Source organism: Meles meles, chromosome 19, assembly GCF_922984935.1.
Source record: "Meles meles chromosome 19, mMelMel3.1 paternal haplotype, whole genome shotgun sequence".
Lineage (NCBI taxonomy): Eukaryota > Metazoa > Chordata > Mammalia > Carnivora > Mustelidae > Meles > Meles meles.
Window position 1 is genome coordinate 52,642,771 of NC_060084.1, and position 14,691 is coordinate 52,657,461.

Sequence of the window (14,691 nt, forward strand, 5' to 3'; positions counted from 1 at the left end):
AGAGGGTGAAGTCTGAGTATCAGGACTGTGGGAGTGAAGAGGAAAGGAAGCAGTAGAGAGAGGCAGGAGGGATGGAGCTTGGAGACTGAGGGGCTATGGGGGTAGATGTGCCTGTGGTCATGGGAATGAAAGATGTTCTCTGTCCCATAGGGTTGGAGTTGGCCACTGGAAATGGAGAAGGACAGCCTGATAGGAAAGAAAGACATGAAGGTGCCGAAAGGGAGACAGGGCCACAGAGGAACTGAGGATGAAACTGGGTCTGTTTAAGTGAGGACTGTTTTAATTGCCAATGACAAGAGACTCAAGTGACTGAAGCAAAGGAGGGAATTAATTGGGTAAATGAAAGCTTCAGGCATGGCTGGATCTAGGTATCCCAATCATCATCAGGAATCAGCATCTTTTGTCTCTGTTCTCCTCATGTTGTCTTTGCTTTTGGGCACGTTCTCTCCCCATATAGTTATGAGAGCCCCCAGCAGCTCCAACCTAGACTCGACCAGCCCGGCAAGCTTAGCAGAAAAAGAAAGATCCTCTTTTATAACAGGTCCTGTAAAAGTGCAAGGCTGGACTCTATCCTAGATTGATTTTTAAGCTCACTCCTGAAGAAATCACTCAGAAAATCAAGGCACTGCTCCCTAGAAAACAGAGAGCCTGTGGTTATCAAGTCAAGGCAGAGACCATCTTGAAAGGGAGAATAGAGTGCTAGAGATATAAGTAACAGGGACAGAGAGGGGAGGACAGACAGAATAACTAAGAAAGTCCTGCCTCTTCTCCCACACTTCCTGCTGAGAGATCTGCAGACACAAAGAAAGACACGCTTAAGGAACACCTGTGTGGCATAACCCCTTCACTCCTGCACCTGGGCCCAGGAGCCCCCAGACTGTCCACATCCACCTCTGGATCCAGGAATCTGGTCTCCCACTCCCTCCTCCCATTGACCTGGAGGTCGAGGATCCCAGCTCCCTCCTTCCTCAGACCCAGAGTTGGAGTTCCCAGCCCCTCCCCCTCCTTCTGGAAGTACCATGGCAACCAGGCCCCCTGTCCACCTTTCCCTCCCCCATACAGAATCCAGTTTCTGTTTGAACCTGGCCTGTGTCTAACCAGTTCCTGCATGAGACAGGGATGATTGGAGGGCAAGTGGGACCAGAAAGGGGATGACAGAGGGCAGGGGAGCCAGTTATGAGAGAAGAGAGGTGAAGAAAGATGGGAAAAGGAGACTGGGAAGAGACGGGGAGAGAAGTAGGGAGACAGAGAGAGGATGGTAGGCTTGGAGAGAGGCAGAACACTCTGAAGAGAAGGAGGGAAGGAGGGCTGGGGAAATGTTGGGGAAACTAGGGGAGGAGACTGGGGGGAGGGAGGGAGGGAGGGAGAGGACAGTGGGGAGGAAGAGGGCAGAGAAACCAAGGGAAAGAGTAGAGGAGAGATGCAGAGAGATCAGGGGGAAAAGATGGAGAGAGAGGTGGAGAGGGACAGGGAGATGGGGAGAGAAGGAGGATGAGAAAGGGACAGAGCCGGGGAGAGGCAGAGAGTTGAGGAGACAGGGAAAAACGGAGGAAGAAGCAGGAAAGTGGCAAAGAAGGAATCGGGGCACACAGGAATTGGAACTCACTGGGTTTCCAGAGGTTAGGGGAACCCAGATTCCTATGTGGCCTCAGCCTTCCGGTTCTTCCTTATTTTACCCCCGGGGCTTCAGAGAAGAGGAGGAGACAGCAGTGGGGAGAAGGAGCTGGGATGGGTGGTCCAATCAGGGCCCTTCTCCCCATCCTCCTGAGACATCCCCCACCCACCTTCCCAGGATGCAGCAAGAGGTGGAGACCCTGTGCTCCTCCACTGCGGGCAATCCCAGCATGCACAGGGAGGCAGGTACTGAGCACTGTATGTGTGTGTGTGTGTGTATTGGGGAGAATGGGGCGGGGGGGGGGGCTTCACCCATGCCCCATGTGGTAACCCTGGATTGCAGTGTGGCCTTAAGCTAGTCACTGGCCTACCAGAAAGCCACCCCAGATTCCGTCGTTGACCAGATTCATGGGCAACACCCTTTGGACTTCAAACTACATTTGTCATGAGCCTTTGCAGTTTCTGGGCCAGTGGTCTGGACCCAGAACTACATTTCCCATGAGCCTCTGGGGACTTCATGACCCTTCTGAGGCTATTGTCTCCCTAGGTGCTCTGCCCTGGTCCCTCACACTCTCCTTTTCTCTCACACTGAGCTCAACAGCTTTCCCCAAAGTCACTCCTCCTCCCTCCTTCCCATCCTCAATGGTCCCACTACCAACCTGGTCAGTGGGCTAGACCATTGGTACTGGCCCTCCCCTCCCATTTCTTCCCACAGCCATCAGTCTGCAGCCCCATCTTCCTGCCCACTCCCTTTGTCCTCTGCCTGTCTCTCCAGCCCCAGAGCCCCAACTCAGGTCTTGTCCTCTTCCACATAGATGCTTTCTCTACTTAACTCCCGGTCCAGTTTTTCCCCTTAAGCCCATTCCCCACTTGGCTCCTGCAGGGTCTTCTGACCACCATCGCTGACCCTGTCTCTCCTCTGCTCACACCTCTCCTTCCTTCTTCATCACCTCCAGGATAGAGTCCCAACCCCTCAGCCTCGGACCCCGTGTGGTCGGCCACCAGCTGTCAACTTCAGCCTCATGTTCCAGGGCTCCCTACCTGCACTCTACTTTAGCTGGGTCATTCATTCATTCATTCATTCATGCACTCAGCCAACATTCATTGAGTAGCATCTTGGTGAGGATACATTCGGTTAGCATGCAATAGAAATTGGACTTGGTGTAGTATAAAGAATAGGAGGACCATTACCACCCAAAACAAAAGCCCAGAAGGGGGCATGGCTTGGGTTTGGTTGAGTCAGCAGCTCAGTGATATCACTGAGGACCAGGTTCTATTTCACTGCCTTTAGGCCTGGGATGTGTCTCCTTTGCACACCAGCTTACTCACCACGAAACGGCTGCCACAGTCCCAGGTATCACTTGCGGAGGTCTTCATCTTTAAAACTCCCAAATTGTCTCTCCTCACATCTTATTGGCCAGCACTCAGTCACCCACTCACTCTTGACTCAACCCCTGGCAAAAGATTATCATGATTACTTTTGTCAGCAGTCCTCAACTCTGGTCCTCACATCAGGTGAAAGGATTAAAAATATATATGCCCACCCTCACTTCAGACCCAGTTTAACCAGAATCTTTAGGATCTGGGTCCTTGCATCTATATTTTCTGAATGCTTGCCAAGTGATTGTGATGAACAGTAAGGGTTGGAAGGCACTGGTTTAAACTGGATGGGATACCTTTGAGGAAATGAGATTGGTGAGGGTCCCTTGAGTAACATGAGCAAGGGATGGACCCTTCTCAAATGGGGGAAGAAGGATGGGAATGGCTGAGTGGGGATCCTTTCTTGGTGTCTGTTCCAAGAGCCTCTGTGCCAGGTGCTATCCCAGGCATAGCAAATGACCTTGTGACAAAACAGACACCATTTCTGTCCTCAGATCTCTCTTATTTTTAAAAAAGATTTCATCTTTATTTATTTATTTGAGAGAGAGAGAAGCAGACTCCCCACTGAGCAGGGAGGCTCCATCCCAGGACCCTGGGATCACTACCCGAGCCAAAGGCAGATGCTTGACCATCTGAGCCACCCAGGCGGCCCTGTCCTCAGGTGTCTTTTAGGGTCTTTGAAGACCCCTTTTGGTGATTTCTGCCCCACATCATTTCTAAACTAGACTGAGGCACCCATCTGATAAATATAATTTATGTAGAGCTCCAGAAAAGTTGAGTGGAATTGAGTTGACTAGTTGGCCACTTTTATAGATTAGTATTTCAGTTTTGTGGCTGGCTTTGTGGTACTTTGGAACCAGAAACATTTTTAACTCACTAGAGTGCGAACTTTGGCGTCAGCCATCAGAAAGCCCGTGGGTCCCCAGTGTTTTTGCCTATGGTGCCCGATTAGTGAAATGACCCAGCCTATTCCCACACAGGGAGGGCAGACAGAGAGGGCGGACACCATCTCACAAATAATTAATAACCTACAAATGCAATAACTGTGCCCTAGTCTTGGGGCTGAAGGGAATTCTGAGAAGCTGCTGCAGATGACCAACTTCTCTTTTGTTTAAAAACCTTAGTACCTGGTGGTCCCTCTGCATAAATAACATTTTCCCTGCCATTCCTCTTTTCTTTCTCTCTTTCTTTTCCTTCCTTCCTCCCTCTTTCTTTCTTTCTTCTTTCTTTGTCCCCCCCCCCTTTCTTTCCTTTCAGTAGGCTCCATGACCTGAGCTGAGATCAAGAGTTGGACGCTCAACTGACTGAGCCACCCAGGCGCCCCCCTGCCATTTCTTTATTTGACAAGCTCCTCCTTATTCCCTGGGTCTCCCTGTAGATATTACCTCCTCCAAGGAGCCTTCCCTGATTGCCCCTAGATTAGGCTTTGCCTTCACCTCATGACATCTCCACTGTATATTCTATCGTCCTTTGCAGTGACTGCTTCCCTCACCAGAATGGGAGCTCCTGGTGAGCAGGGCAGTTGGTCTAGACAGAGTGGGGTAAGAGGCAACAGACTGGGGAGATTGAGAACACACAGTCTAGATCCAGATGCTTAGATTTTTATCCCGATTCTATCACTTAAGACTGCGTCACCTTGGGCAAGTCCCATGATCTCTCTATGCTTCCGTTTCATCATTTGTTAAATTGCACTATTTCAGCAAGCTGTCGTGAGGATGCAATGGAAAACACTTTTGAAAGTGATTGGCTTTTTATTTTATTTTATTTTTAAAGTAAGCTCTACGCCCAGTGTGAGGCTTGAACTCACAATCCCGAGATCAAGAACTGGATGCTCTACCAACTAAGCCAGCCAGGTGCCCCAAGGGTTTGGCTTTTTAAAAGGGATTTTAGGGGTGCCTGGGTGGCTCATTGGGTTAAAGCCTCTGCCCTCGGCTCAGGTCATGATCTCAGGGTCCTGGAATAGAGCCCCGCATTGGGCTCTCTGCTCAGCAGGTAGCCTGCTTCCCTCCCTCTCTCTCTGCCTGCCTCTCTGCCTACTTGTGATCTGTCTGTCAAATAAATAAGTAAATCTTTAAAAAAATAATAAAAGGGATTGTAAACCTATAGTTATTATTATCATTATGTGGACAGATGTGGGGAGATTATTGTGTTGGAGAGATGTAAGGGAAGCCAGTATAGCTGGAAGAAAATGATTAGAGAGGTCAACAGGAGTCGCGACCACACACAGGGCAGGTACTTCTGCAAGGAGATCTTGTTAAAATGCAGATTCTGATCCCGTAGGTCTGGGACATACTGTGTTTCTTTCCTTTTTGTTTCAATTTGTTTTCCAAGTTGCATACACAAAACGAAGAGATTGTAAATATATTTCTGTTGACACCTGACTAGATTCATCGCATCCAAAGCACTGTGAAGCATAGACCATCCCCATTATACCAGTTCCCTCACATCCAAATGCCGTGTTTCAAACAAGGTACTGCTCCCCAGATCACACACTGAGGAGCGAGTCCCCACCTCAGGGAGGACTGTACTGTACCCTGAAGGCAAGAAGAAGCCACTGGTGGTTCGCAAGCATGGGGTGTTGTGATGGAGTGATCACCCCAGCTGCCCTGTGGAAACAGATGGCGGGTGGGAGGATGGGGACCGGAGCAGGGGACTTACTATGGTACAAGCTCAGTCAAAGACCACCAGGATCATAGCTGTGACATAGCTGTGTGCTGGAGACAGGCTCTTGTGAGCCAATTGTTAAATTTTGCAAGCTGGTTGTTATAACTGTGGGGAGCATGGAATTGGTCATGGTGGGAGTACTGACAGAATGAAAACTGGCAAAGGCTACAGTGGGTGTGGTGCGTGCGCACGTGGGCACATGTAAGACAGAGACAGAGACAGAGTGATATTAATTAGACATTTACCAGCACACCCCTAAGTTTACTGACTTGTACTGAAGGAGTCCATAACACATGGAGTGTCTTAGTAGGAGGGTGTTAGGGAGGGCTTATTATTGTGGGAGCTGCTGGGTTAGGTGACTTTGGGAGAATTCAGGGAAGCAGGCTTTGCTCTGGATCGGATGCTGGCAGGAAGTGGAGGCAAGGCTATGACGCAGGAGGGATGAATGGAGTGAACATTGTGGGTGGGGAAGAAGCAGCATCAGCTCTAAACCAAGAGGAGGATGTTTGGTCATTTTGTGGTTTGGACGGTGTTCATGTTGTGTGGTGCTGAGACATGACTCCGCTCTTATTTTTATCTTGGTCTGTCATGGTCACAGAGTGGCCTTGGCTGACGTGGGTGTTCTGTGAGATTGTTTATGTCCAACATAAACAGCCCTGGCTGTTGAGGGCTGCTTTTCTCTTTGTTCATTTGCTGTAACAAAGAGACACCCTCAAACATGCTGGCATGAAGAAGAGAGTGTATTTCATGTGACGGGAGGCAGGTGGTCTGGATTGGTGGGACATCTCAGCCCCATGAGATGACTCAGGGACCCAGATTCCCTCCATATTGTTGCTCTAGCAGGGCTGAAGCTGGCTCGTTGCTACATCCATTCCAGTACAAGGGAAGGGGCAACAAGTCAAAGACAAGCAACTGACTTTTAAACAAATGATTCCAAAGTTTCACCCCTCATTCCCCTAACACTGTTGGTGAGAACTCGGTCACATGGCCACACACAGCTGCAAGGGATGCTGGGAACCGTTATATCTAGCCCCCCCCCCCCCCCCCCCCCCCCGCAGCTGGTCAGACTCTAAGACTGTAGAGGAGGGGCAAAACGGGTTATATGGGATAAAGAGCAGTTGGCCAGGAGAGACCCTTTAGTCAATGGAGGAGTTGCGCGCGCGCGCCCCCTTCAGGCAGAGCCTAGCAGGAACCCAGCTGTTGGAGCCCAGAAAGCGGAGTGGGGAGAGGGGGTTGGTAAAATCCCTGACCTGGGATCAGAGTGGGTGCAGAAGGGAGTTGTTTGGAGCTGAGAGGCAATAGCTTAGTAAGTGGCATAAGAGCTATTCGGGTGGCATGGACATTTCGTGATGCCCATTTAGGCCAAAAAATGTCTGAGGAGTGCTCAGGACCCCTGACACTGAGTTCTTCATCCGCAGGAGCCCTCCTTGTGGACCTAGAGACCCCAGAGGAGACGCCAACCCGGAGCCTGGGAAGGCCTGTCAAATCCTCGTGAGTGGCCCCTGGCCCCAAGGCTTCTGATCTTAGCTCTCCCGAGTGCAATGTCAGCAACCCCTGACCCCTCGGAGGTCTCTGCCCGCTCGCTCTCTCCCCAGAAAGCAGTACGTGCGCCAGGTCATTGCAGAATACGAGGCGCTGGACCGAGAGCTCCCGTGCATCCGGAAGTTCCCCACACCACCCGCTGCTCAGCCTCTCTGTCTGTGCATGGAGACCTCAGTGAGTGGCCCCGCCCCTGCGCCTGCCCCTGGGACCCCAGGCCCTGAGCTTCTGCACAGTTTCACTGGGAGGATAGAAAGAGAACTGGCTCAGAAATGAGGTGGACAAGGTTTAAATCTAGACTCGGCAGCTTACCAGCTGTGGGCTTGGCACCAGGTTTTAGGCTGCTAAAAATTGATTATGCATTTATCAAGAGATCAATCATCATATTTATCACTGCTGATCCCGGGGAGGCAAAGAGAAGGGGAGGAAAAGGGGCAGAGAAGGGCAGAGATCAAAAGGCAGAGAGCAGGAAGACTGAGGACACAGGGAATCCTTTCAATCCGTCTACCATGAAATTCTGTAAAGTTTGCAAATGTAGCAAAGACTCAAGATAAAGCCCCTGTTTTTGGAGATTCCGTGTCCAAATCTGTTGGTAATCCCTACCATCAGTCAGAGGAGGTATCTACTAGGTTCTTGCTGGTAAATTAAAACCTTAATGGGATGCTTCCATGCGCCAGGCACAGGACCCAGACGCACTCCCTCAGCCCATCTGTGTGACTTTAGCCCAACAGAGATTGTTGTCCTTGTCTTCTTTGTGGCTCTGAACAGGAGACCCCGCCTCCCCCCCACATACACCCACAGCTTGCCTTCCTGGAGGTGACCGGTTTCATGATTTCATCCTAGTTCATCAGCAATTTTATATGTTATGACCATAGTATATCACCTTCAACATGGTAATCTCATGCTGAAAATGTGGTTAGTGGTCAGTGATTCTGAATGGCAAGAAGTCACAACCCCTATGATCCCTATTATTATTATTATTATTATACAACGGAATATTCCTTAAAATGCTAACAGGAAGATAAAAGGAAAAGTGTACAACCTTAATCCTTGCAGGATCTTCAAGAGTTGCTAAAAGCCTGCCATCCAGCGCAGGTTGCTGGAAAAGTTTTTGGTAAAGTTGGCCAAATTGGTAAATCATTTAAGCCACCTGTTCATTGGCAAATCGGCTCCGTGAGAATTGCTTTTTGGAGAATGACCTAGAAAGGCAGGTAGATGCTTTTCTACCTCAGAGATAGAGGTAGCTCTATCTCTGAGCTCCCCGCATGGACTACAGCGATGGGCTCCTGAGATCGAGTGTGAGTCTTGCCTCGCAAATGCCACCTGAGATTCTGGCAGGTCCTGCAAGTGGGTCTAAGGTAGGGGCTTAGGAACCTGGACTGAACCTGTCTGTCTCGTGCTGACACTCTCTTGACTCCTCCAGCCAGAGGAGGACCTTACCCACCTAGAGGTGCTGGAGGCTCTGGAGGTCGAGTTACCCGGCGCCATGGAGAGCGGGCGCGTGAGCAGCATCCGCTTTGAAAATATGAATGTCATCTGTGGGACCGCGGGGCGCCGGGACAGGTGAGCCCGCGGCTGGGTCTCGATCCCGAAGGAACGAGAGGCGTGGCCAGGAGTGGGAGTGAGGGGTGTGGCCTACTTAGGGCGGTGGGGAGGGGCCAAGGTGTTGAGTGGGCGGGGCCGGGAAGGGAAGGCTGTGTGGTCTGGAGAGGGGCCTGATGGGTGCAAGGGCCGGTCGATGGGGTTGAGAGAGAAGTGAAGCGGGAAGGGGCTCGAGCCGTGAGTGAGCGCGGTGAAGGGTGAGTGAGAGCGCCAGGTGAGATCAGAGAGAAGGCGGGACCTGGAGTGAGGAAATGGACTTTGAGTGACCCAGACAGGTAACACCGAGGTGTGAGGTCGGAGCCTGGACCCATCACATTGAAGGAGTGGGGACCAGGAGAGATCTAGAGGGTCAGAGGCCTGGAGTGTCTAGCTGGGGGCGAGGACGGGAGAAACCTAAATCAGGGGACAGGCCTGAGAGACACACTGAAGGGGGCCCGGCCCTGGAAATGCGGTTTGAAGAGATGGAGTCTCGACAGACCGCAGTTGGGGTAAGGACCAGGTTGAGAGATGACGGGACCTAGGATGACCCGCGTAAGGATCGAAGTACGGGTTGACTTCGGCGAACGGCAGGGCTGCTGAGGGGTTTAGGGACAGCGCGACGAGCTGAGCAACCGCAGTGGGTAAACGAACGGGGAGGGCCAGGCAGGGACCCTCCGACAATTAAAGGCGGGGCTGGGACCACCAGCGATTCCTTCCGGTCTCCGCCCCGTCCCTGTCCTCTTGGCCCCGCCCCCTCGCAGGTGGCTCATCACGGTCACTGACTTCCAGACTCGCTCGCGGCTGCTGCGCTCCGGCATCCGCCTCCGCGGGAACGCACACCCGCTGGTGCGCCACGACGAGCTGCTGCTGGCGGATTACCGCCTGCACCTGCGCCGCTCCTTAGTACGGCGGCGCATGCTCGAGGCTCTAGGGGCGGAGCCGACCGAGGAAGACTAACATTTAGAGGGCGGGCCCCGGCTGCGCATGCACACCGCCCCGCGGGCTCGGGCGACCCACCCGGAACCCCCCGAGGGAAGGGGGCGTTGCCTCCCCAGGAAGGAGGCGGGGCCGGCTCAAGGGGGTGGATACTGTGAGTTTAATTATAAAGAATGACCTGGTACAAAAGCCATTTCTCTCTGCAAAATTTTGGTGGGGAGTCAGGGGGAGGGAGGTGATGGGGGGGTAGGGATGAACCCCCATAATATAATCCCGCCTCCCTCATCTTCCCCCAGTCCCTGCAAATGGACGCCTGGGTCCCAATCCCTTGAATGATGAACTGAGGCTCGCGAGAGGGAAGACCCGGGCGCCGGGGCTTTCAACCCATGCCGATCCGTCTCAGCGAGAACCAGACGTCCTCATCCGCCCCCCTCTTTTCTCCTCCCACCCCCCTTGGAAGACAATTCTCGGGCTTTTATTTCAGGTTTTTTTTTTTCTGGATTTTTTTTGTGTGTGTTCTAGGTTTTTTTTTTTGTATTTTCTTTTGTTATTGTTCCTCTTTTTGCTTTATCCTCTCCGCCCCGCGCTGCCCCCATCCAGTCCCTTCCCCCTCCCACCCCGACCTCTCCTCCCCCCCCCCCCACCCCCTACACCCTCCCCAACCCCGCGGCACCCATCCAAAATGAACAAGCCCTTGATAGACGGGCGCCGCGCAGGCCCCCTGCGGGCGGGGGGCATCCGACAAGGGGGAGGGGGCGGGTAGGGGCCCAGCATGACCTCTGCCCCCCTCCTTGCTACCCCTCCCCCCTCCCACGACCCTCCCACAAGGTTCCCCGCAGATCCCTGACGTGGTGAGGGGAGAGGGCTGCAAGCACCCTCCCTCCCCATGGACGGAGCGCCCCTCCCTCGGGGGTAGGGGGCAGCAGAGAGGGAATGGGCTTGGGGAAAGGAGGGGGAGCTCCCTTCTTTGGCAGCTGAACATGGGGGGGACCTGAGGGCGATGCCCTCCCCCCTTTACCCACAGTAGTAGAGGGGGCTTCCCAGGGGAAGGGGTGGCTTAAAATTCCCAAGCCCCAGGAATAAAGGAAGTGGGGAAGCGTGCAGGAAGGGAACAGCCATGCTGGAGGGAGGAGGAGTTCCTTGGAGAAAAGGAAAGGTTTGGAGGGGGAAGGATCTTCGTGCAAAATGAATGGAGAGATGGTCTAGGAAGAGTGAGAGGAGGGGGGATGTGCAAGAGTTCACAGACTGGAGCAGGGAGGAGAGGAAGTGTGGAGGCACGGTGAGCAAGAGGGGAGTGTGCATAGGGTCTTCTCTTGCCAGGAGAAAGGAGTGTCCAAGAGGTGAGAAAACAGGCAGGGTACGAATGTCCAGAAGAGGTGTTCCTCCACAGGCACAAAACAAGGATGCTAGGAAAAGAAACGACAGTACAGCCCAAGAGCGTGTGGAAGGAGACAAGTGTGCAAAAGGAGAGAGATGGTTGAGTTCCCCCCAGGGAGATTGAAACAGTCCGGGAGCCACCAGGAATAAGGAGAGATTCAAGAATGAGTGTGCAGCAAAGCCACGGTGTGCAGAGACGTTAGAGAAGGAACATGGCTTCAAGAGAGCGGCGGGAGAGCTGGGGAGGACATGTGCGCAAGAGTTGAGTGTGCGAGAAAGCTCACAAAAGAGCTGAGAATGAAGCAGGACACAGATCTGGAAAAGAAGGGTGCGCAGGAGTGGGAACCTGGCAAAGAGGAAGGGAATGAGAGAGAAGCAGTTCCTGGGAGGCAGGTGTGCAGGTTGCCGGAGAAGTGATGGTGTGAGGAGGGGAGGGGCAGGGAAGGGCGTGGGAGTGTCACTGTGAGAGGGAGAGGCGTGGAGAGTCAGAACGTGGGGCTTGGAGAACAAGAAGGGGAAATGCATAAAGACGATGGGCACAAGCGTGTCAGGAGCCGTGCATGAGATAGTAAGTGCACAAGGACAGAGTCAAGGCAGGTGTGTTCCACAGAATAAATACGTGTGCACAGAGTTTGTGAGTGGGTAGGGAAAAGGGTGTCCCAAGTGTGTCTGCAGCAAGGGTTTAGAGATTTTCAGGAGTGAGGTGTGTAAAGGAAGGTACCAAGGAAAGAGTACGCAGGCAAAAGTTTGAGACAGGAAGGGTATGGAACATGGAGGAAGAAATGCAATGTGTGCTAGGGAAGCGGGATTTTTGAGCACTGAGAGGGCCTCGCGAGCCAGAAGCGAAGGCGGAGTGTGCAAGACAGCGAGAGGGCAAATTTGTGCAAAATTGTAGCCCAGGGAGAGGAGAGGCAAGCAGGCGTGCAAAGGAGCGTGCAAGAGGCCGGGGCGGTGTGTGTGTAGGGGGGGAGCGGCAGCTGCTGTATGTGCTGGGGAGAGGGGAAGGTGGGGAGAGCCCAGGGGCCTGGAGAGGGGGGGAAGGGTTGTTAGAGGGGCGGCAGGTGGTGGAATCTGAGGGCACCCCCTTCCCCTGCGGCCGGGGACAACCCCGCATCCAGTCAGGCTCAGGGCTGACCCTCTATGGCTCTGTCTGTTCCCCCCTCCCCAGAACCGACCCTTCCCTCCTCCTCCATCCCCCTCTGTGATTTCCTCCATCACCCTCCCCCTCCTCCTTTGCTCCCTGCTTCACACACAGTCTTGTGTCAGCTGCCCCCTCCTGTGAGGTGCAAATGTCTGGCTGGGATCAGGCCACCTGGTGGCCTCCGGCCTTGGGAGAGGAGGGCAGGGCGCAGTTCTAGCAGAGTCCCTGGCCCAGGGGGAGAGAATGACGGTCAGGGGTCAGAGGTCAAGAGGCCAGTAGGCCCAGGGGTTCTGTGGACGGGCTGGTCCGTCCAGGCCAGCCATCACCTCTCCAGGAAAAATTTGAGAGCCCGGTCGATGTTCATGCGGTGGCCCACCCTGGTCACACCCAGATCGACGTAATCCTCCTTGGTCAAGGCAGGCAGATGGGAGCCATCGATCTCGTGGTCCAGGAACTGCGCCCGGTGCTCAGCCAACCCCAGCCACTCGAGCCAATCAGCCACATCGAACTTGGTCCAGAACCCCAGAGGCTTAGCGCCGAAAGGCTTGTCCGGGGGCAGCGAAAGCAGGCGGGTTGGTGAGAGGGAGCGGGAGGCCCCTGACAAGGCCCCGCCAAGCCCCCCAGACATCCCGGGGTGTGATGGCACAAAGACAGGGGCGAAAGGATCAGCTGAACCTCCTGCCCCTCCGGTTGGGGAGCTCCGGATGTCAAAGAGGCCCGGATACAGAGGTCCGGAAGGCAGGATGGGCAGGGATGAGGGCCTGGGCGCAGGGCTGACCTTGTGCTCCGAGGCGGGCAGCAGTGAGGGGCTGGGGGCCCGGCGGAGCAGAGGAGGCCGCATCTCAAACTCCACGCCCTGGAGGTGGCGGGTGGACGTGGAGGAGGAGGCTGAGGGTGAGGTGGCCCCCGACGCTGCAGCGGCTGAAGGGGGAACCCCGCTTCCTGTGGGGAGCGGCGGCAGAGGTGGTTTGGGCCAGTTCTGAAACAGGCTGCTGACGGGTTTGGAGAGGAGCGAGGACTGGGAGTCTTCAGAGAGTCTGGAAGGTGACAAAGGAGCAAGGGTGGAGGAAGGGGATTTGGAGGGCAATGGAGGGGTGAGAAAGAGGCAGAGGTCAAGACGTAGGGAGAGAAGAGACACAGGAGCGGGGGGGGGGGGGTAGAGAAGTGGAGGAGAGAGATGGGAAGAGATAGAAGGAGAGAGGGGGTGAGACAGATGTCAGGACAGAAATGAAGGGAGAGAAGAACGAGAGGACAGGGAGAGGGTGACAGTCAAGAGAGATGAAAGAAAAAGAGACATTAAGTGATAATAATAATAATTGCCACCACTTACTGATGCTCACGTGTGCCAGGCATTGTTCTAAGTGCTTTACATATCGCATCTCAGTGTATTCCCCATGACAGCCCTGATGCAGGTTACTATTATTATCAGCAGCACAGAGAGGTTAAGTAACTTGCCTAAGGACACACAGCCAGGAAGTGGCAGAGCCCAGTTATATGGCACCAAAGTCTGAGCTCTTAACCACTACTCTATACTGCCTATCGGGTTATGGCCAGTCACAGCAGAGTGGAAGACAGGGAGACGGTGAGAGAGGAACAAAAAGAGGGTGAGCGTTCAGGGGACAGAGATGGAAGGGGATAGGGGACAGAGAGAGAGAGGGAGAGAGATGAGGAGAGGGAGATGAAAGAGAGAAGAAACAAGGGGAGAAAAAGGTTCCCCTCATCCCTTTAGCTCCTTCAGAACAGTCCTGCCTCAGGACCTTTGAACGGGCCTAGCTCACTTCCTCCATGTAGCCATGGGATCTGCTCCCTCCCTTCCTTAAGCTTCTGCTCATCTTGCTGGTTTATTGCGAGGCATTTTCTGACCATCCCCATCCCTGCCTCATTAGACTATGAGCTCTGTGAGGGCAGGACCTTGCCTGTCCTGTCCCCTATGGTGTCCCTGTTACTCAGAAGGGCACCCAGTGCACAGTAGGTGCCAAAGCAATAGCAGTGCATCTCACCTACATTAAGCATTCTCTCCTCCACCCAGAATACTTAGAAATAACCAGCCGGTTGCCCTAAGATCTCAAAGGCTTGAGAAAACCACATTCAGACATCACCATAAGGACATCAGACCCTCAGAGTTAGAGTGAGCTCTGCAGAAAGCCAAAGGCAAGGGGATTAAGAGACCTCTCCTCACTCTCTCCGTGTGCCTGAATCAGGAATGTGACTCTACTTGCCCTAAGACTAGAAGGTCTTGAATGAGCTCGAACTTTCTGGCGATCCTGGCTAAGCTTGCTGCTTTAGGAAACTTCTTCACTATCCTGTATTTTTTCCCTCTACATTTGCTGGGCCTTGGTAAGAGGCCCCTCCCTTCCCCCAACTCCTGTTACAACAGAGGCCCACATTTAATCCTCTTGAAAACCCTTTAGATGGGTCCAATTTTGTCCACCTTCTACAGAGAGGTGGGTTCCTTTGCC

The 14,691-nt window shown here is 53.5% G+C and overlaps 2 protein-coding genes across 5 annotated transcripts in view; one reads left to right on the forward strand and one right to left on the reverse strand.

The window, feature by feature from the left end:
* Positions 1–1,176: 1,176 nt before the first annotated feature.
* Positions 1,177–9,859, forward strand: C19H19orf81 (chromosome 19 C19orf81 homolog). The gene is made up of 6 exons (XM_045988366.1): positions 1,177–1,190; positions 1,793–1,860; positions 7,077–7,149; positions 7,254–7,374; positions 8,621–8,760; positions 9,540–9,859. The coding sequence occupies exons 1-6, from the start codon at positions 1,177–1,179 to the stop codon at positions 9,733–9,735; spliced, it is 612 nt and encodes a 203-aa protein (XP_045844322.1). The 3' UTR covers positions 9,736–9,859.
* Positions 9,860–10,380: 521 nt separating this feature from the next.
* Positions 10,381–14,691, reverse strand: part of SHANK1 (SH3 and multiple ankyrin repeat domains 1) — a 46,011-nt gene continuing 41,700 nt past the window's right edge. For 3 of the 4 annotated variants that reach the window (XM_045988198.1, XM_045988197.1, XM_045988196.1), the window contains one exon: positions 10,381–13,269. In XM_045988198.1, the coding sequence (XP_045844154.1) occupies positions 12,555–13,269 (715 nt within the window). In that variant the 3' untranslated portion in view covers positions 10,381–12,554. Of the gene's footprint in view, positions 13,270–13,687; positions 13,769–14,691 lie in introns of all 4 variants that reach the window. The other variant, XM_045988199.1, reaches the window with a different exon arrangement.

Excerpts from the sequence above, each read along its gene's own strand:
- C19H19orf81 (XM_045988366.1), top strand. Across the intron at positions 7,375-8,620 it reads GTCTGTGCATGGAGACCTCA|CCAGAGGAGGACCTTACCCA; the intron begins GTGAGTGGCCCC and ends TGACTCCTCCAG. Across the intron at positions 8,761-9,539 it reads ACCGCGGGGCGCCGGGACAG|GTGGCTCATCACGGTCACTG; the intron begins GTGAGCCCGCGG and ends GCCCCCTCGCAG.